General features: G+C 29.7%; 1 protein-coding gene across 4 annotated transcripts in view; it reads left to right on the top strand.

Moving 5' to 3' along the window:
* LOC143240134 (tyrosine-protein kinase JAK2-like) overlaps window positions 1–15,111 on the top strand; it is a 144,190-nt gene extending 129,079 nt beyond the window's left edge. For all 4 annotated transcript variants that reach the window (XM_076482077.1, XM_076482069.1, XM_076482097.1 and 1 more), the window contains 5 exons: window positions 2,561–2,668; window positions 8,547–8,737; window positions 10,863–10,984; window positions 11,701–11,867; window positions 12,503–15,111. In XM_076482077.1, coding sequence (XP_076338192.1) covers window positions 2,561–2,668; window positions 8,547–8,737; window positions 10,863–10,984; window positions 11,701–11,867; window positions 12,503–12,794 — 880 coding nt within the window. In that variant the 3' untranslated portion in view covers window positions 12,795–15,111. The remainder of the gene's footprint in view (window positions 1–2,560; window positions 2,669–8,546; window positions 8,738–10,862; window positions 10,985–11,700; window positions 11,868–12,502) is intronic.
* Window positions 15,112–19,049: the final 3,938 nt, after the last annotated feature.

The following is a 19,049-nucleotide window of genomic DNA, read 5'->3' on the forward strand; positions in this document are numbered from 1 at the left end:
ACTTACATCCATCCCCCCTGTTGTCTCAAAATCTCCTTTCATTCCCTCCTTCTCAGGATCCCATTTTTTTGCCTGTTTGATTTTTTCCAGGGGCCTTTGTTTCTATCATTAAATTGAAAGCTGAACGTTAAACTTATTGACCTCTGAAAAATAGTAGCAGACAAAAGTGAATGCATATTCAGTTTTCAAGAATATTCAAATTCATACAGATGCTAAAATAATGACTATGGACAATTTTGATAAACTCTTTAAGCAGTTTGAGTAATTTCTTGCGATTAGGTTGTTTCTGTCTTAAAGATTTTGAACCAAGTAGAAAATACAAATGTGGACACATCTCTTTTTTTGCACAAGGACATCTGTCAGGCATATGCAAGGTGATTAAGATACTCCTGTTTTGTTTCACAGAGACAAGAAAGTGTAGAGTAGTGTTTGAGCAAGGAAAGTAGTTTATTATCACACTGGTATAAAACTTGTCAAGTACTCTGACCCCCACCCTAGAGTATACCCTGATTTCACTTTTTATAACTAACTGAGATAAATAGATTTTGTGACATCAAAGAGACAGAAAAGTGCAGTCAAGACAATCAAATGTTAGCAAATTTCTTTCATGCAGTCAAAATGAAATCATTCATGAAATGAATCTGTGTCATATTCATAGAATTATTATTTGTAAAAGTAAGTTAGATGAACAACTTCTAATGTATAGAAAATCCAGTGCATTTTGGTAATGCTGCACTCCAAAGATGACGTTTGTATCATGTTGCTTAGCAACAGTATAACCTAATATTTTTGTTAGCCAGCCTGTGTACTTAATTTTGAACCTCCATTGGTTAGAGATTTGTTTTTTGTTAAAATTTTTGGTGATATAAAATGAAATATTGTAATTAAGAGATGATTTAAGGTTAAAATTGAATCAATATTTTTACTTCCATGATAAATTTTACACACTTGGCTTTAGGCTGTGTGATTCCACACTATATTTTTACTTTATGCTTATTATACCAACACTTACTGTACTTATAATGTTTTGTCACCCCCTTGCAACTCTGACACTAAACTCATAATGGGCTGACAGTAATTAATGTATTCTATCTGAATAAATGTGCTTTTATGACTTTTCCTGTTTTGAGAAATCAAGCATGTTGTGACATGACACACACTGGCTTTTATACAGGTTAAATGGAATTAATGGAAAGAATCTCAGTGTGAATGTTTCAATGCTACTGTTGCTGTTGTGTGACATAGATATCATACATATTTAGATTCTCAAATAGGTAAAAATGTAAATGGAACACTTTTCTAAAAAAAAATTAATATAGAATGAGTTTATGAGAAAACATAAAGGAAAATGAAGTTCACCATTGAAAATCTCACAAAATCTGCAGATGTCTTTGTGGAGAAAATCACCAAAACTTCGGATTTGGATTTACAAGTCAAACAGTTTAAAGTGAACGTCTGACAAAAACAGTTGGAGCTGTAGTGTCAGAATGAAAATGGGGAGGAACATTTGCAGTTGTTAAAGAGCATTTATGTGTCAACTACTGAAATATCTACTCATAAATATATGCAATACTATGCATCCCTTGCATTTTCTTGTTGATTTATTTTTTGAAGGTCATTGTTGCTTCTGGGACATGTACTTTACATATTTACACTATTTTGATCGCTGTTTGTGCAAAACAGTCATTTTCCTGTATATTAGTTCATTGCAAAAGGAAATAAAAGTACACAAATGAAACAAATTGCAGTGACTCAGTTTACTGTTTCTTCTAATAAAACATACTTGGTCACATGTTTTTATAACTCGTGAAGTTCACATCTACTTCATTACATGAATGATCAATGTTCTGTAAGTCAGTAGAGGATTAGCCGACTTGAGAGAAAATCCTAATCCTAGAAGCAGCATGAAAAGTAGTTTTTGTGAATGCCTAAAGGTGAGTCAAAATTTCAGAAACATGGACAAGCTAGTAAAAGTGACTTTCTGAAACAGCTTTTATTATACTGTACATATTTGGACATATTTCACTTAGTAATATCTGTCATCACTATTTATGATAAAATAATCATGAAAAAAACTGAAATTAAATATTTTATTCTTCAGAAAACATTAAGTTATTGTATTTACCAAAAGTATGTAAGCCTTATTTAAGCTGATATTGTTTGTTTGGAAAAAACATTTCAAGAACACGCACATATCTATAATTATGAAATTTCTTCCCAGTTATTCAGAGAATGATTACATTTAAATTTTATACAGTTAATCTACAGCATAACATTGTTTAAAACACTTTATAACTTGTGTATATTTGTATGAAGGAAACATCTTTAAATGAATGCCCAAATACCAAGCAATGATTAGTAATGAACATTTGTAGTTAACTTCAAATATTAAATAAAGTGAAATGCAAAATTCCTAAAATTAGTTGTGTACAAATGTATTTTGATTTTTAATAATTGTTTCTGTGATTACCAAAAATATATATTCATTTAAAACACATACAGAGTAAATACAATATAACACATTTTAGTTGTTTTTAAATGTGTCTGTGTTTTTTCAAAGCCATGGAATGCCTACAGATGAATGCCCAACACCTAGTATTGACACATCACCTAATAGTTTGTGGAGAATTGAAGAGGACAATTTGAAAATGGATCAGACACTTGGGAAGGTATGAGAATACTTATTTTGCTGTAAACAAAATTATGCATATGATAATTGGTGACATAAATCAGTCTATAGATATGAAGAAGAAATGTAAAGTGTGTATATAGAGACTAGTTTTTATAAAATTACTGAATGTTTATTTTTCTTCGTGATATATGTTTTATGGAACAAACTCTTCACTCTTTGCCTTTTACTCATCCATAGTATAGTTCAACTGACTATTATACTACTAGCACACACATTTCCTGATTCATATGCTACTTGATAGTATGACATTTGTGTGAGGTAAATACCTGTTGCTTATGTATTGGAAAAGGTATGCAAATGTTTACTATTGTAGTCCCTTTCAGACACTTTTGAATGAAACCTTCAGTAAATAAAGCTTTCAGAAACTATTGTCAGTCAAATTGTGACTCAACTTGATGCTAACTACTGATCATTTAATTTTTTTACACTTCATTTTGCTGCATGGTCAGTATGCTCAAATGTTGTGTGAGTGAGCTAAACAAAAGGTATTTTATTTTATTCAAGTATTCTAATCATGTAATTTTATTATTTATTGGAACATCAATTTGTGTTTTTCATAAATTTTAAGTCTTCGAACAACACATGATGGCATGCGTTATTAGTGGGTGTAGTGTTGGTGAACATCTTGAATGTCACCAAAGCACATTTAACTAAATGAGATAAGGTTTTTTTTCCTCCCCCATAAAGGATAAACACAACTTTTCCCCTTTAATATGCTTTAGGCATGGATGTAATATTAACAAATAAGTTTAAAATAATGGTAAGTTTATGATGATCAATCTTTCCGTGATGTTCTTCTTTTCATGGGATTTGGAATAATAATTGGTCATAAAAATTAAATTAATAGATGCTAAATTATAAATTAAACTATATAGGTTAATGTAGCATGGCATAACTTGTTTGATGCAGCTGTTAATAACTAAGTTTATTTTCATACTTATTAAAAAATATTTCAATAATTTGTTGTACCATTTCAGCAACTAATTGTGTATAAATATATAGAGTTGAAAAGAACAAGTTGTAGAAATGCAAATAGTAACCTATTTAGATAATCAGTTTTCCTCAGTTATTCTGGTAATGTGTTTTTCAGGAACAACAAGTATAACTGTGTTCATAAAGTTAACCCTTTCATGACAGGTCATGAGTCATAGGCTATATCATCATGTTTGTTGACTTGCACTTAAAATTGTATTGAACTACTGTTTTATGAATTTATATCAATAAATTTGGAATCAAATTGTAGATTATAATTCAAACTTTAATACTATAAATGAATTAATTTTTTACTTTAAAAGTAAATATTAAAAGAACCCACTAATTATAGATTTTAGTGAGCCACGTAGTAAGTTCAATGCAGTACTACTAAAAATTAGATGTTTGTGATGTAAAAATACTAACTCTTTAGTTTTTTACTAATTAGGAATTCAATTTACCAATACTGACAAGCTAGAATATAAAACAAGGCATTCATATCTTTTTATTTTGCTGAGATATGGCTTTTATACTGAAACAAACACAGTGGCTCCATTCACCACTTTCTATTTTTAGAAATTGTCCCTTATGTGCTTTTACTACAATGTATGATGTGACTAACCAAATGACAGCTCATAATGTTCCCCAGAGTTGTTTTCTCAGCTATTTAAATCTGTTAAAAGGCCAACACATTCTTTTAATCCAAGATTTCAAGGAGGTAACTTGTATCTTTAGTTTGCTCAAAATTTCTTACTTTTTTTAGACCTAAATGCAGCTTAGTTACTAAGCTTAATAAATTATAGTGGAATTCTATGGTACCAGTGTAGTTATATATGATTTTATATATGGTTATTCAACTGTATACATAAAACCCCAAAAAAATTGTGTTTGGTATTCTTCACATGTGAAATTTTAAAAGGGTTAGAAAGTATGTCAAACAGCAACCAAGTTCAAAGATTGTAGCTAGAAGAAATAATTGTTTGCTTTACTTCTTCATTTATTATTCTATATTTTAAGAAAAATAAGTTTCATAACTTGTTTATAAATAGTAATAATCTGTATACATGTATAATAATTTAAATGCTACTGTATAATACAAAATAATAGTCCACTAAAATACAGCCAGGACCAGTTCAGTTTTATATTATTGGATATGACAACATGAATGTATGTACATCTCGTCAATGCAAATTATGTAATTTTAGCGCCAGGCATGACTAGAAGGTCAATATAGGAAAAAATAATAAATATATAATGTTATGAATACTTTAGCTACTTAGACTAAACATTTGTATTATCCTGTTATAGTATATAATCATTCTAGCATAACAAACATAATTTATATTTATTTCATTTTTTTATGATGGTTATGAGGTTGGTCAGTTTTCAGCCCTCACATAGGGTGTAGATAACACAAAATATAAATAGTTACTGGAAATAAACATTTCAAATGTATTTAGGAAGTTTTAGGGATTACACAAATAATATTTGAGATGATGAATAGTTTTTTAACCATAACATGAAATCACTTTGCACTTTAACTAGTAACCAAGCACACATGATTTTTTCACAAACAAATCTTTAGTGAAAATATTTCACAAAAAAATATAATTTTTTATACACAAAAAAAATTTAATCTTGACTAAAAGTCTGCCATATTTTGTAAAAGTACATTTCCTGTATTAAAAGTTACAGGGTAAATACTTAACTTGCATAAATGTGTATATGAACTCCTGTTTATTATACTGGTTGTGAAAAGGTTAAGATATATTTTGTAGTGTAATGAATAATAGTTATGCTAAAGGATTATAATTATTGTTATTGTGCATGGTAATTAATTTAGGTGGATTTCAATGTTCATTTCATTCAGCACATGTACTTTTTCTTTTTTAATCTATATATTCCTAACACGTAATCCCATTAAAACATAGCCAAAGATCTGATGACTTACTGACTTTCATTTCCTTTCTTTTTTCTTTTATTTACATTCAAGTGAAATAGTTTTTACAGCTATTATTAGAGTATGATTTTATTTGACATTTTATTCAGTTTGTGATTTTATAGCTGTTCTCTTTTGTGGGAGAAGACAATATATGATTAAGTTGTTTATATTCTAATATTTACCCATCCTAGTTTTTCTCGTGTTATTAGTTATTTTGAGAGTGGTTAGATTTTCATTTTTGAGTTTTTTTATTTAAAAAGTAAACAAAATTACAGTGTTGTTTATTAACTATTTATTTTAATATTTTCAGATAGTGTGATTGGCCAAATAATTGACTAAACAACTTTTCAATGTGTGTTCTTTTTTAACCAAGTACTACTAGTGCTGTTGTTGCACAGTTAAAGAAAGAAGAATAAAAAAACATATATAAGTTTGGACATTGATGTAGATTTTAGATATGAGTTGATATTTTTCAATGTGGAAATTTGTTTCAATCCAATAGAGTAGTTGAAGAATTATCATTTTAATGTATCTATAAATTTACCAGTAAGAAAAAAGGCACACATCTCGTCAAACTTTGAGTAGTGAACATCATTATTTTACTAGTTTTATACATGAAAATATTATAAAAACATAAAGTCATATGATATGAAAAATTAAAAACTGCAGTTTCCTTTCTAAGCATAATGATAGGCTACAAAACTGTAAGTAGAATGATTTTGTAATTGTTAATAGAGATGAAAATGGTTGGGTTTTATATTAAGTGCTAGTGATTGTTTTATTCTTAAATTTACAAAAGAAGCATAACAAATTATTTATCACACTTGGTTACTTGTTTTTCATATATCTTGTTCTATTTTTTAACACTTCTCTTCCAGACTGTGATAATTTAGCTGAAATTATATATAATATGGTTATAAAAAAGTATTACAAGTAAATGCATTCTTACAGTTGGTTTTTTTATTATAGCACTAAATTTTCACAAAACCATTCAGGTGTTATGTATACAAATCTAATTTAATTTCATTTAGAGGTTTTGTTTATAATCAGCTCAAAAATGTGTCTTTACCTTTTATTTAATAATAATATGTAATATTCAAATTGCATTTAATTCTTAATTTCAAATTAAGAATAAGTGTATTGATAATTCATTCCTTTTCACTTTTTCCTTCTTTGAAAATGATAATATGTAACTTTCTGATGGAAACCAGTGTTACTGGAATACTACCTAAACTACTATTCCAGTTCATCAGACTGGTTAGTTCATATTATGAAAAAGTGAGTATGCAGAGATGCCAACTATTTCAAGTGATTGAGCATAATGATTGTAGACAGAGCTCTTTCACAGTTTTAGTCCCTTTAGATTTACCAGAAACAAGACAATCTGGTGAACGAGACCTCTTTTTTCCAACTTGTGAACAATCACATTGGTGTTTCTATGCCGCTTAGAAAATGAGAAATACCCATCTACGTGAGTGCTGATTGGCTGACAAAACTATGGATTCCCCACATACCCAGTATGGAGAAGCACTGCACCCAAACTATTGGTAGACGTCAGAGATACAAATATTTTTATTATTTCAAGCACAAACATGATTATCACAAGTAGCCAGTTGGACTATGTCTTTTATTTATTATCAAAATTTATTTGTATCTCACTAGAAATCTTCTTTTCACCCCTTTCAAGCACTGGGGGAACAATTTATCACTTTCAGTGATGTTGAGAAAACCCACTTGTAGAGAAATATATATGTAAAATCGGCTCGTTTGGGTTGAGAAAATATTTTACGTGGAAGAGTGAACAACGTTTCGACCTTCGATCATCGTCAAGTCCAAAATTGTAATAATTACACTCAAATCATAATGGTTGGCATTTCTGAGTATGGATGATAAGTGTATGCCATATAAAAATTCTGCATTTTTCAAAATATTAGTGATCAGTGTAACAGTAGTATGAGGAGTATTGTCTTAATTGTAGGAAGTAGTTGAGAGGACTTTGTGGTACATTGAATTTTGTGGGATATATTTATTTAATATTGCCTGCATACAGAAATTTGTAGCACATTTTAGTAAATCATGTAAAAGGCATGTGCTAGATCGTGGTGATTTCTTATGATGGCTAAGTAGCAGAAGTATCTGTTGAAATGTGTAAGATATTAAATTTAGCATTATTTACAATTCAGTATAATGAGCTATACTATTTAAATAATTTTAAAGTATATAAGTAAACATAAACATGAATATATTAGTAATAGTAAACAGTGTTTTAATGCAGTAAAATTTGGAAGATATATTTTGAATAAATGGTGAAGTAATGTAACACTTTTGCATTGTCTTGCATTTCATTATTTACTTCTTAGAATATAGGAAATTATATGCAGGTCAGCTGCATTTTGCTTATTGCTCAGATAAAATACTAAGGAAAATGTTAAAAGATCTCTAAAACTTAACTGTAGGACTAGTGCTTAGGATTTCTGAGTTCACACTAATATTTTGGAAAATTGTCTTACATTGATTTGTTTATAACTTTTTTCAAACAAAATAGGGCCTTGCATGGCCAGGTGGTTAAGGCACTCAACTCGTAATTTGCGGATTGAAGGTTTGAATCCCTGTCACACCAAACATGCTTGCCCCTTCAGTTGTGGGGGCATTATAATGTGACAATCAATCCCACTATTTGTTGGTAAAAGATTAGCCCAAGAGTTGTTGGTGGGTGGTGATAACTAGCTGCCTTCCCTCTAGCCTTATACTGCTAAATTAGGGATGGCTAGCACAGATAGTCCTCTTGTAACTTTACACAAAATTCAAAACAAACCAAACAAAATAGATAATAAAAAAATTTGCTTGTATAAATGCAGAAGATGTCTTTTAAAAAATGGTGCTTGGAGCATAAAAGATATAAGATAGATTTGTACATTAAATATCCTTTTATACCTACAGGGGGTTTTATGGAGAAGTATGTAAGGCTCTCTTAACTCAGTGTGAGGGACTTAGGAAGGAGTTAGTTGCTGTCAAACGAATTAAAAGGAGTAACTTGACTGACTGTGCTTTAAAAGATTTTTGCAGAGAAACAGAAATAATGAAGAATCTTCAGCATAAAAATATTGTAGAAATCAAAGGAGTAGTTGAAGGTGAGAGGTTAAATTTAAAATATCATTAATAATAAACAGTAAAACCGTACACAGTATTGTTAAAACTGATCTTTTATAAGTTTTTAGTTGATTAAAAGGAACATTTCATTCTAACATCTATATATTCATATTTATTATTTAACTTACTTCAATAGCTCAACCCCTTAAATGGTATTCTTGACGTGAACTCATTATTAGTGTTTCTGTGTAACATGGCAGTGACAGCTATGTTTGTTGCGTTTGATTACTTTAAAACACAATTCATGGGACAAATTATTCTTCTAGACTCTATTATTATAATAATACAATCTGTGATAATTTATTTTTGAAAATTGCCTCTGTACACTTTTTGTGACTAAACTTACAAGCATGCAGTTTAGGTATAACTGTCAACATAACTAACTAATTACATTTTACATGAATAGAAGCCTAGAATGATCTACACAGTGCAAGATATGATGCAATAATATTCAACCAAAATATATGGGGATTTTTTGAGAATTATTTGTCGGGATTAATCTCTATATGAGTAGTACTTCTTTTGCTGTCCATGTTTGGGTTCCTCTTGAATTGTCTGGACCTGTTCATGATGAGAAAGATTTTGACAGTCTTTTTCCTACATGTAACTTTCCTTCCCACATCTCTTCTGTGGGATCTGCCAGACATAACTCAGCCTTTTTTGAAATGATTTCATATGTATGTTCCATTTTATCAGTTTCTCTTATTTTATCCTGTTCCCTTTTTCTCACTCCATCTTTCAATTAGCTTTTTGTTCCTTCTCACCCTAGCATTACAGTTCATACTGCACATTTCATTTCTTAGTTAAAGAACCTCATTCTTCACAAGCTTTTGGTCTTTATACTTTGGCTTATCAACCCTTTCTTGACTCCCAGTAGTTGGAATCTCTTTTGCCAGTGTAATAAATCTGACCCTGAAAAATCCTATACATTTCTCTCACACCCAGTTTTCTTGTTTTCTTCTTATCCTTACAATTGTCCTACTGTAGTTCTCCACCACACCCCTCCATTCTGAGGCACTCTGCTGATTCCTTGAGGGATACCTTTCCCTTATTACCTCCACATTGGTGAGATTACCCTTTTTGGCCTATGTCTTCACACATAGTTGTTTTTGCTGGCAGGATCTTCTTGGATGGGACACTGTCTTATCACAGGTTTGTCTACCTTACAGTTATATTCATGACGTAAGAATGGCCTCTTTTCTCCATCAGTCTGTTTTGTGGAGATTGTCCTGAGTCTTTAGAGCTACATGTGTAATCTGTGAGACAACATTCAACTCTTTCATCTTTGGTTTCTTGTCTGTCTCATTTTGATTGTATACTCTCTCCCATTGTTGTTTCAATATATCAATATTTTGTTGATCTGAAATTTCATTACATGTATTATGAATTTACTTAAATACATTAATTAGACATTTACTAGTGACATTTTGGAATGTTACAGTATACTCTCATTCTGCTGTGTAATGTTTTATTAAAGCATTTTCTGCATTTAACTTGAAATGACTATATCTAAGTAATAACAAAGAAATTACATTCAACAACAACTTTGCATCTTGTAATAAGTAACCATATATTGAATAAAAATACAGAGTAAGTGCTAATCAAAGCATGTCTGAAGAGTTTACAAAAAAGAAAATAAAAACCAAATAAATTATTTTAAAATGTAATGTTATCTAGGTGTTTGTACATAGCAAAAGTAGGTTTGAAATGTCCCAGTGTTGAAGTGCCATCTCCTCATTATGTAATGGATTTTCTACATTAGTATGCTAAAAGTGATGTATCCCTTTTATTTCATCTTCTTGTAACAAAACTGTAATAGATACCTGTATTATGTTAGTTTTAGGACACAGAAGTACCTTTCAACTTTCCTTTGCTCTTACCATTTATCATTGATGCAGTAACTGTTGTATGTGTATTTAACAGTCAAGAAATTATAAAAATTCAAAGCTGAATAAAGAAAGCTTAGAATTTTCTCAGTATTTGCTTGATCCACGTTTTTGTTTTAATGACACAACAATGATATTGTATTAGAAGTACATACATCTAAGTTTAGTTTGTGTAGAAAAATTAACTAAGAAGAACATTATAACATTAATATTTTCATAGAGCCAGAAATGATGCTTGTGATGGAGTTTGTTGAGCAAGGTTCTCTCTTGGCATATCTAAACATGTACAAAGACCACTTGACGCATCAGCAGCTACTAAAATTTGCATCAGACGTGGCCGAGGTAGTGCATGAATTTGTAGCTGTTAGTTTATTTCTTTTTCCTGTCAATTAATGTGTATTTCACCTGATTGAATATTAATTAAATGTTGTCACTAATATATTTTTAATAAAATGAAGAAAATAGATTATGGTAGTTAAAGAAATTTCAATCCCTTAAATTGATGTATTTTAATTACAGTTTTTGTTGGAAAACAATTTAAAGCTTTCATAGTAGTCCATGCTGTTAAAAAAATCATACAGTTAATAGATTTTCAAGAATGCATACTCAGTTTCAAAATGAATATTAGATGTACATTTATTAGAGTATGTATTATACTTTACATGTTGTCACAGATAAGCACTGTTTAGTTATATGCTTTGTTTTCAACCAGGATGTCTCTTGAGTTATGGAATCAACAAATGATGAACTTTATATTCCTTTTTTACATTTAGAAATTTTTATAACATTTAAATTAACAAATGTCTTGTATTAAAAATATTAAACCGTTATTTACATTTCTTCAACTGTCTCTTGTAATTGTATTTTTTGAGATATAGATAGAATGAAAAATATTTTAAATGTAGTTTAGATTTGATGCCAATTTGACTAGTAAGCATGTGTGCTAGTGTACCAGGTCTCATAATGTTTGTATTCAGGTAGTAAAGAAAGATAGAATTGTTCATAACTTCAGTAGAAGTGATGTAAGTACATGTATTTTTATTAATCTGTATAACTAGGGAATGGAATACCTTGAACAGAAGAAAATCGTTCATAGAGATCTGGCTGCAAGAAATATTTTAGTTGCCTCAAAAGATCTGGTTAAGATAAGTGATTTTGGTTTGGCACAGTTTACAGAAGGATATTATTATTGGATGAAGACAGAAAGGAATCTGCCAATACGTTGGTATGGCTGCTACAACAATATTTTAAATTGTGCATTTTAAACTATAATCTGGAAAATGTTTATAATGATGCTTCTTCCTATGTATTTTTGTACTTATAAAAAGTTGTAACATACTATTAAAGAATTATAAATAGTATATTAATTTTTATTTATGGCTGTGCAATGTCTTAATTATGCAGTATTTAATAAAACTTGTAAAAGTCATTTTTAGCAGTTACTTACACAATGTGGATGTGATTCAAGGCCAGAAGCTAACAGTCTTTGTACTGTTTTGAAGTGTTATCATTATTATTTGAATTAAAAAGAATAAAACCTAGTTTGAAAGGTTAAGCTAAAGTAACTAATATTTTAAATATTTTTAGATATAATGCTCAAATGATTCATTAATAGCAATGGTAGAGACTCAACTAATGAAACAATGCATCAGTTTTATAAGTAGGCATCTAAGAATGGTGAGATTGAATAGTCTATTGATTGTCAGATTGAATTTTGGTTTCAATTTGAGTAATTAGCTTGTTCTAAATGGAAGTTTCTTTTAACCAAATTGTTTTAAAGAACACTTGATTGTTGAATGTTAATTGCTTGTCTTAGCATATGTTAGTATTGTTACTACAGTTTATTTTGTACTACTGTAGGTATTCTCCAGAGAGTATCAATCTTGGAAAATTTTCCCACAAGTCTGATGTGTGGAGTTTTGGTGTCACTCTTTGGGAAATGTTTTCTTTTGGTGAAAATCCACAGATTGATGGTGTGAAAGATAATGAGCTAGCTGAAGCTTTGAACCAAGGGAAGAGACTCTGTTGTCCAAAAAACTGTCCAGTGTATGTGTATCGACTGATGTTGTCTTGTTGGCAGGGAGAATCACAAGAACGGCCAGATTTTTCAAGTATTCGCAATCAAATAGAAGATCTTAAGGAACAAATGTGAGAACTTGACATTATAGTTCATCTGTCAAATACATGGTCACAGAATATACAGCTTGTCACTAGCAGTATTTAAGGATGTATAAATTGTTTGTGATTTTTTTGTTCAATGCTTGATTTTCAAGGTTGTTACATAATATGTGCTTAGTACACTTTATGTCTGTTTTTGTTGGAAATATTAACTGTTAAACTGAATGAATTGAGGGGTTTGTTTCATGTGCTGTTATTTTTCAAATTTGCTCATACATAATGCAGTGTGTTGTGACATACATAGTTTATTTTTAAGGTTACTGCTATTACTAATGTATGTGCACTCTACATGACAATTTGTAAAATGTTATTACAGACTGATGTAACAGTATTCAAATTTTAAATGTAAAGCAACAACACTAAACAATTTAATAAATAGTAATTACAGAAACTTGGTGAGAATCTACAAACTGAAAGTAATAAATGAAGCATAATTTTTAAGTTTTTCTACATTCGATGATTATGTTGCAAATAAAACTGTAAACAGAAGTAACAGATTCGTTCAACTGGAATCGAAGTTTATTGATGAACAACAGAATGATGACAGAAACAACAAACATCTGACGTGTGTGTACAGTAACAAATATTTAATTCTTGAATGTTTCAGAATATACATATTCTATCTCAGCAAGCTATGTTGAACAGCATTCATTATTAGACACAAAATTTTATAAATTTAAACATTTTGTAAGGGTAATTAAAATAGAAAATAAAGGGATGAAGTAATTAAAAGACAACCAAATAAACAATGAATAAGTAAATGATACAATATTATAGAAGCATTCAGAACAGATCTAACTGTTGTGAAGTTGTGTTATTATTTAAAGTTGGGAGTTAATTTGTAATGGATAAATGTTTTAAATTCAATGTTTAATTTTGGGTGAACCTGTTATGAATACTTTGAAATATGTAATCAGGACAGAATAGGTAGTGTTTTCACTTTGTGTGTGGATCGTGGAGTCTGGTGGATTTGATATGTTTTTATACAAGTTCTGCTTTATACTCCCATGAGTTTGCAGCCTCATAAGTGTAATTGGCATAATAATTTGTGTAAATGGCATTAAAGGCACTGCAAGTATTTATATATGATCCTGGAACACATAGGGTTAGATAATAGGTCTTTAGATTGTAATATATTTTGTATTTTGAAAGGTGATTTAAATATTGTTTATAGTTAAACATGGGGATAAACCATTTTAATTATTCTGAAAATTTATGCCTTCAGTATAAAACTTGCTAACGTGAGAAAGGAACTTGCATGTTTTGGCTTGAATAAAATACAATTGATTTTTTTTTATTAAAATGTTCTGTAAGTAAAATTAATATCAGGGTGTTTCATTTAAATAACCTAACAACTATTTTATATGAATAGAGCTTCAAAAGAGTAAAAAGTATCATCAACATACCTTCTGTTTAAAGGTGATTTGTATTCAGTGGGATAGGTGTCTAGTCAAGAACATTCATAGTGGCAAAAATATATTAGTAATGGTCAACCCTAAAAGTGATCCCATCACCATGCCATCTAGTTGTTCATTCAGCTGTATTCTGTATTTGTTCTGTATTCTGGTTACTTTTTATAAATTTTTTAAATACATACATTTTTCTACCTAATTGTTTACACTGTTCAGTATAGGTTGCTGAAAATTGAATATGTATGTTCCAACATATTTAAGAATTAAATGTTTATTACTGTACATGCATGGGTCAGTTGTTTGTTTTTTCTGTCATTATTCTGTTGTTCATGACTATGAAATAAATGTTGGAAGTGTAAATGATTATTAAATTCTATAACAAGATAACTTTGAAATTGTATAAAAAAATTCAGAAGCTCTTTAGTAACTTTGAAATGGTTTGTATCAGTGTCAGAGCTTCAAAAAATCAGTCTCTTGGATGAAATGCTTTACAGAAGTTTTGGTACAACAATTACTTTAATGTGAACCTTTGCTTTAGCTATGTCTTAATCCTCTGTGCATTTTTGGTTACCTTATAAACTAATGTTTCAAAAAATATTCAATATTACTGTTATTGGTGTAATTACTATTTTGAATTTTTATTTTTTTGTCAGTCAGATTATATATTTCATCCTGTACCACTTTTAAAAAAAGTTTTTAATTTTCTTGTCGACATAATGTTGAGTACATTCTTGATCAAGAGGACAAACAACTTGAGTTGTTAAACAGTCTGTCCCTAAAACAGAGATCTAACCTGGTTGTATAATTCTTTTTCAGTACCAACTTTAAATTATGTTATGTATCAAAAAGTATAAAATTTAATAAAGATTGCAATAATTAGTTTGTGTCACTGAACTTAAACTTGTAATTATATTAATTATCTAATGTAGTTTTTCCTAAACATGCTCTTTGATCATTCTCATGCATAGGTTTTATGTATTAAGTAAGAACTTTTAACATTTGAAAATACACAATAATTTGTTGCATAAAGTTAAAGGTAAAATGTACAAACTGTACATCTTTTTAGTAGAAAACATTTCTACCATCTCCAGAAGATCAGGAGAAACACAGAGAATTTCATTTTTGTACAAGCAAATATATGTGTATAACTTGCATTTGCACTATGCCCTCTACTGATCAGATTTTTAAAAATAATGAAAATTTAAGCAGAATTCTACATCTTGAACAGTTGATAAATGGAAATGAGATCAAACAAGATGACTGCATTAACTCCGAGCTATTTAAGAGAACATTGTGGAGTTTAAGAAATGATAATGCTCCTGGGTCATATAATATTTCCCCAAGGGTTTTGAAGGAGGTTAAAGATTGGATATGTGAGCCACTTACTACTAATTTTTTGTCAGTCCTTGAACAATAGGCAGGTACTAGAGAATTGAAAATTGGCTAATGTGACTTCTTTTCAAGGCATGTGATAAAAATTGTCCCAGTAATTACAGATCCATTAGTCTTACATCAATGTGGGAAAAGTTTTGAAACATTTGTTAAAAGATACATTAGAAAGTCATTTAACAAGGGTTAGAATTTTATTGGATAGTCAACATGGTTTCACTAAGGAAAAATCTTATCGTACAAATCTTTTGACATTCTTTGAAAAAGTTACTGCTTATGTATATGAAAGTGAGGGTGTAAATTTGATTTATCGGGATTTTCACAAAGCATTTGACAATGTGTCATATAAAAGGCTTTTTAAAAAGTATCTCAAAAAAGGTGTGGGGTTTAAGTTAGAAGAATGGGTGGATGGAAGAAGGAAGAGGGTTGCTACAAATGGAGTCCAGTAAAACTTAATTAATGTCACAAATGAGATATTTCAGGGCTCATTCTCTGGACCTTTGCTCTTTTTGATTTACATCAATGATATAAGTGAAGGAATAGTCAATAAATTACTTAGATTTGCAGATAATATTAATGTATTGTGTGTTTCTGGCTGTTAAGAGGATGCTGCTACTTTACAAAGGGATTTAGGTAATTTACTAAGCTGGGGAAATAAATGGCAGATGGGTTTGAATTACAATGCATGCAAGATAATGCATGTGGGTTAAATTATGAGAATAATTTGTATGGGAATAACCTTAAGAGTGTCATGAAGAAAAGGATCTTGGTGTAATGGTTGATCAGTCTCTAAAGCCATCCAAGCAGCATGCTGTTGATAGTGGTGGGGTATATAGGATGTTAGGTTGTATTTACAGAAATATTGAATACAAGTCTAAAAGAGTTTATAAGTTTCTTGTTTGGGTCCCTGTTTAAGCCACATTTGGAATGGATTGCCTTCAGATGTTGTATAGACAGTCAGGTTAAATGAGTTTAAGAAAAACCTTGATAAGTATATGAATGATAAGGATTAGATTTAAGTTTGTTTGTTTGTTTTTTGCTTTTTTTATGTTTAATATATGGAACAGTCAAGATGGACCAGTAGGTCCCATGTTGTCCCAAAACATTGTTAAGTTAAATTCATTTCTGTGGCACCCAGGCCTAAATCTCTATTCAAAATCATTTTATATTTAATAATTTCTAAAGATTCTCTGATGTGTAATCATATTTAGCCTAACTTCTTCAAGTGCTTAAAGCTTACCTCATCCAATGTTATGAGAAGAGTTTGTCATATGTTCTGCCAAGGCTGAATCAAAAGTTTCTCATTTTTCAATGGCATTTTTGTGTTCAGTAATTCAAATCTTCAAATTTCTACTTGTCTGTATTATGTAATTAATGCCAGAACCATAAGATATTTAAATGTCCACATTTATCCTTTAATTCAATTTTGTTTAATACCATTAATGATATTCATTAGTTTTAATTGAGAGTAAAGGCTAATACACAAGTAGTGTTTTTCATGGACACTTATTTTTTTGATAGTGATGCAACAAATATATTCATTCTTTATTAACCTTACTTATTGTCTTTAGTCTGGTATATTCTGAAATATTTATATTTATTAGTCTTTTATAAATCCTATCTGTGGTACATATGATTCATAACTAATTTAAAATCAATAACCAGGGTGTTATCATAAAAGCAGGTTATATTCTGTATGAGTCAAAATTTGAATTAGAGACCATAAAATATACTGATAGTTTAAATACTGTCATTGCTTTTTAATCTGGAAGAAAGCAAAAAACATTCTTAACCATTATAGCTTTGTGCTTGAGTTGAGCATACTTCTGAATTATTAATTGTTGTTTTGTAAAAGAAAAAAAAGATTTCTTATAATTTGTACTTATAAATTACAAAAAATAAAGCATTTGTTTATGTGTAGAACAAGAGGCATCATTGTAGCTAATTTTTATCCCTAAATATCTAATTTAGGTTATAGTTAAACATTTAACCACCTTCCTGCTTTACACTTTTTGTTTTGCTATGAATGCAAATAAATACCATTACAAAATATAGTATTTATGTGAAATAGAAATGGTTATAGTGTGTAGTGATTCATTGTTTCAGAAATAGTTTTACAGTGCAAAGGATTTAAATTTCAAAATTAAATGACTACCTACAACATCGTATAAATATCAATACTTGAAATACTAAACAAACATGAATAAAAACATCATACACTAGAGTTTAATAACTTTAATTGTATATTATAAATCAATTAATATAGAAATTACTTCCACAATCATAAAACTCCAAAAGAAAAACCACAATAAATTCTATACTTAATATGTTAGAGATTTTATACTTTTTTCAAGGTGAAGGAGTTGATATCAAAAGTTTATTAACTACTTGTAGGATTTAATAGGCTCTTTGTGATAACGTTTTAATTGCAAGAGAGTGACTGAGTTAAAATGCCTCTCTCTCTCATTGTTTTTTTTTTCAAGTACCAACAAAGCTCTTACAAACTTTTGACTAATGAATTTGCTTGTTTTTTAATTTCATGCAAAGCTGTATAAGGGCTATCTGTGCAAGCCGGCCCTAGTTTAACAGTGTAAGACCAGAGGGAAGGCAGTTGGTCATCACCACCTGCTGCCAACTCTTGGGCTACTTTTTTACCAATGAATAGTGGGATTGACCATCACGTTATAATATCCCCACAACTGAAAGGGCAAGCATGTATGGTGCAACGGGGATTCAAACCCTGTGTCCCTCAGATGGGTATGTTTTAAAAAAGGTAATTGAGTGTAATTTCTGATATAGTTGTGATTGTCAAACACTTGGACTGGTTTATTCTAAAAGGTTATTGGGTAATAATAATGTATACAGGTTCAAAAAGTTGAATGAGAAGCATGACTTGTAGGAAAGTGAGAGCTTGTGAGTTTTGAGATAATTCTTTTGGCAAAGTAAAATTGGGAAATATATAATATATTTTACTTGTTCTTTTTTTTTTAAATTTTATCGTCAGTAGGTTCTGTTTTTTATTTATAGATATTTATATCTTAATGTTGAAAAAAAAAGTATATTTTTGTTTCATGATTTAGATAAAAATAGCTAAATTTTTTGAAATATAAAAATATATATTTTTCGCTAAAGGTTTTTGGGCAGTGATGCATAATTGTATTTAATAGATTAGGAGCACAAGTTAATAAAGTTAAGAAGACTGTCCGGTTATAATTCAGCCCCAGATTCTTGTAAGATTTGCTATTGATGTAGCTGAGCTTGTCATAGAATGTAATATTTATATTTTATGCATTGTTTGGTGATTAGAATATTATATTGGTCGTTGAAATGAAAGACATTATGACAAGGGAACAAGATTTACACAACTTAGATTTTAAATGCACCGATCACCATTCGTTTTTGAGATGATTCTGTAAAGCTTGGATGTC

The sequence above is a fragment of the Tachypleus tridentatus genome, chromosome 2 (genome assembly GCF_004210375.1).
Source record: "Tachypleus tridentatus isolate NWPU-2018 chromosome 2, ASM421037v1, whole genome shotgun sequence".
NCBI lineage: Eukaryota > Metazoa > Arthropoda > Merostomata > Xiphosura > Limulidae > Tachypleus > Tachypleus tridentatus.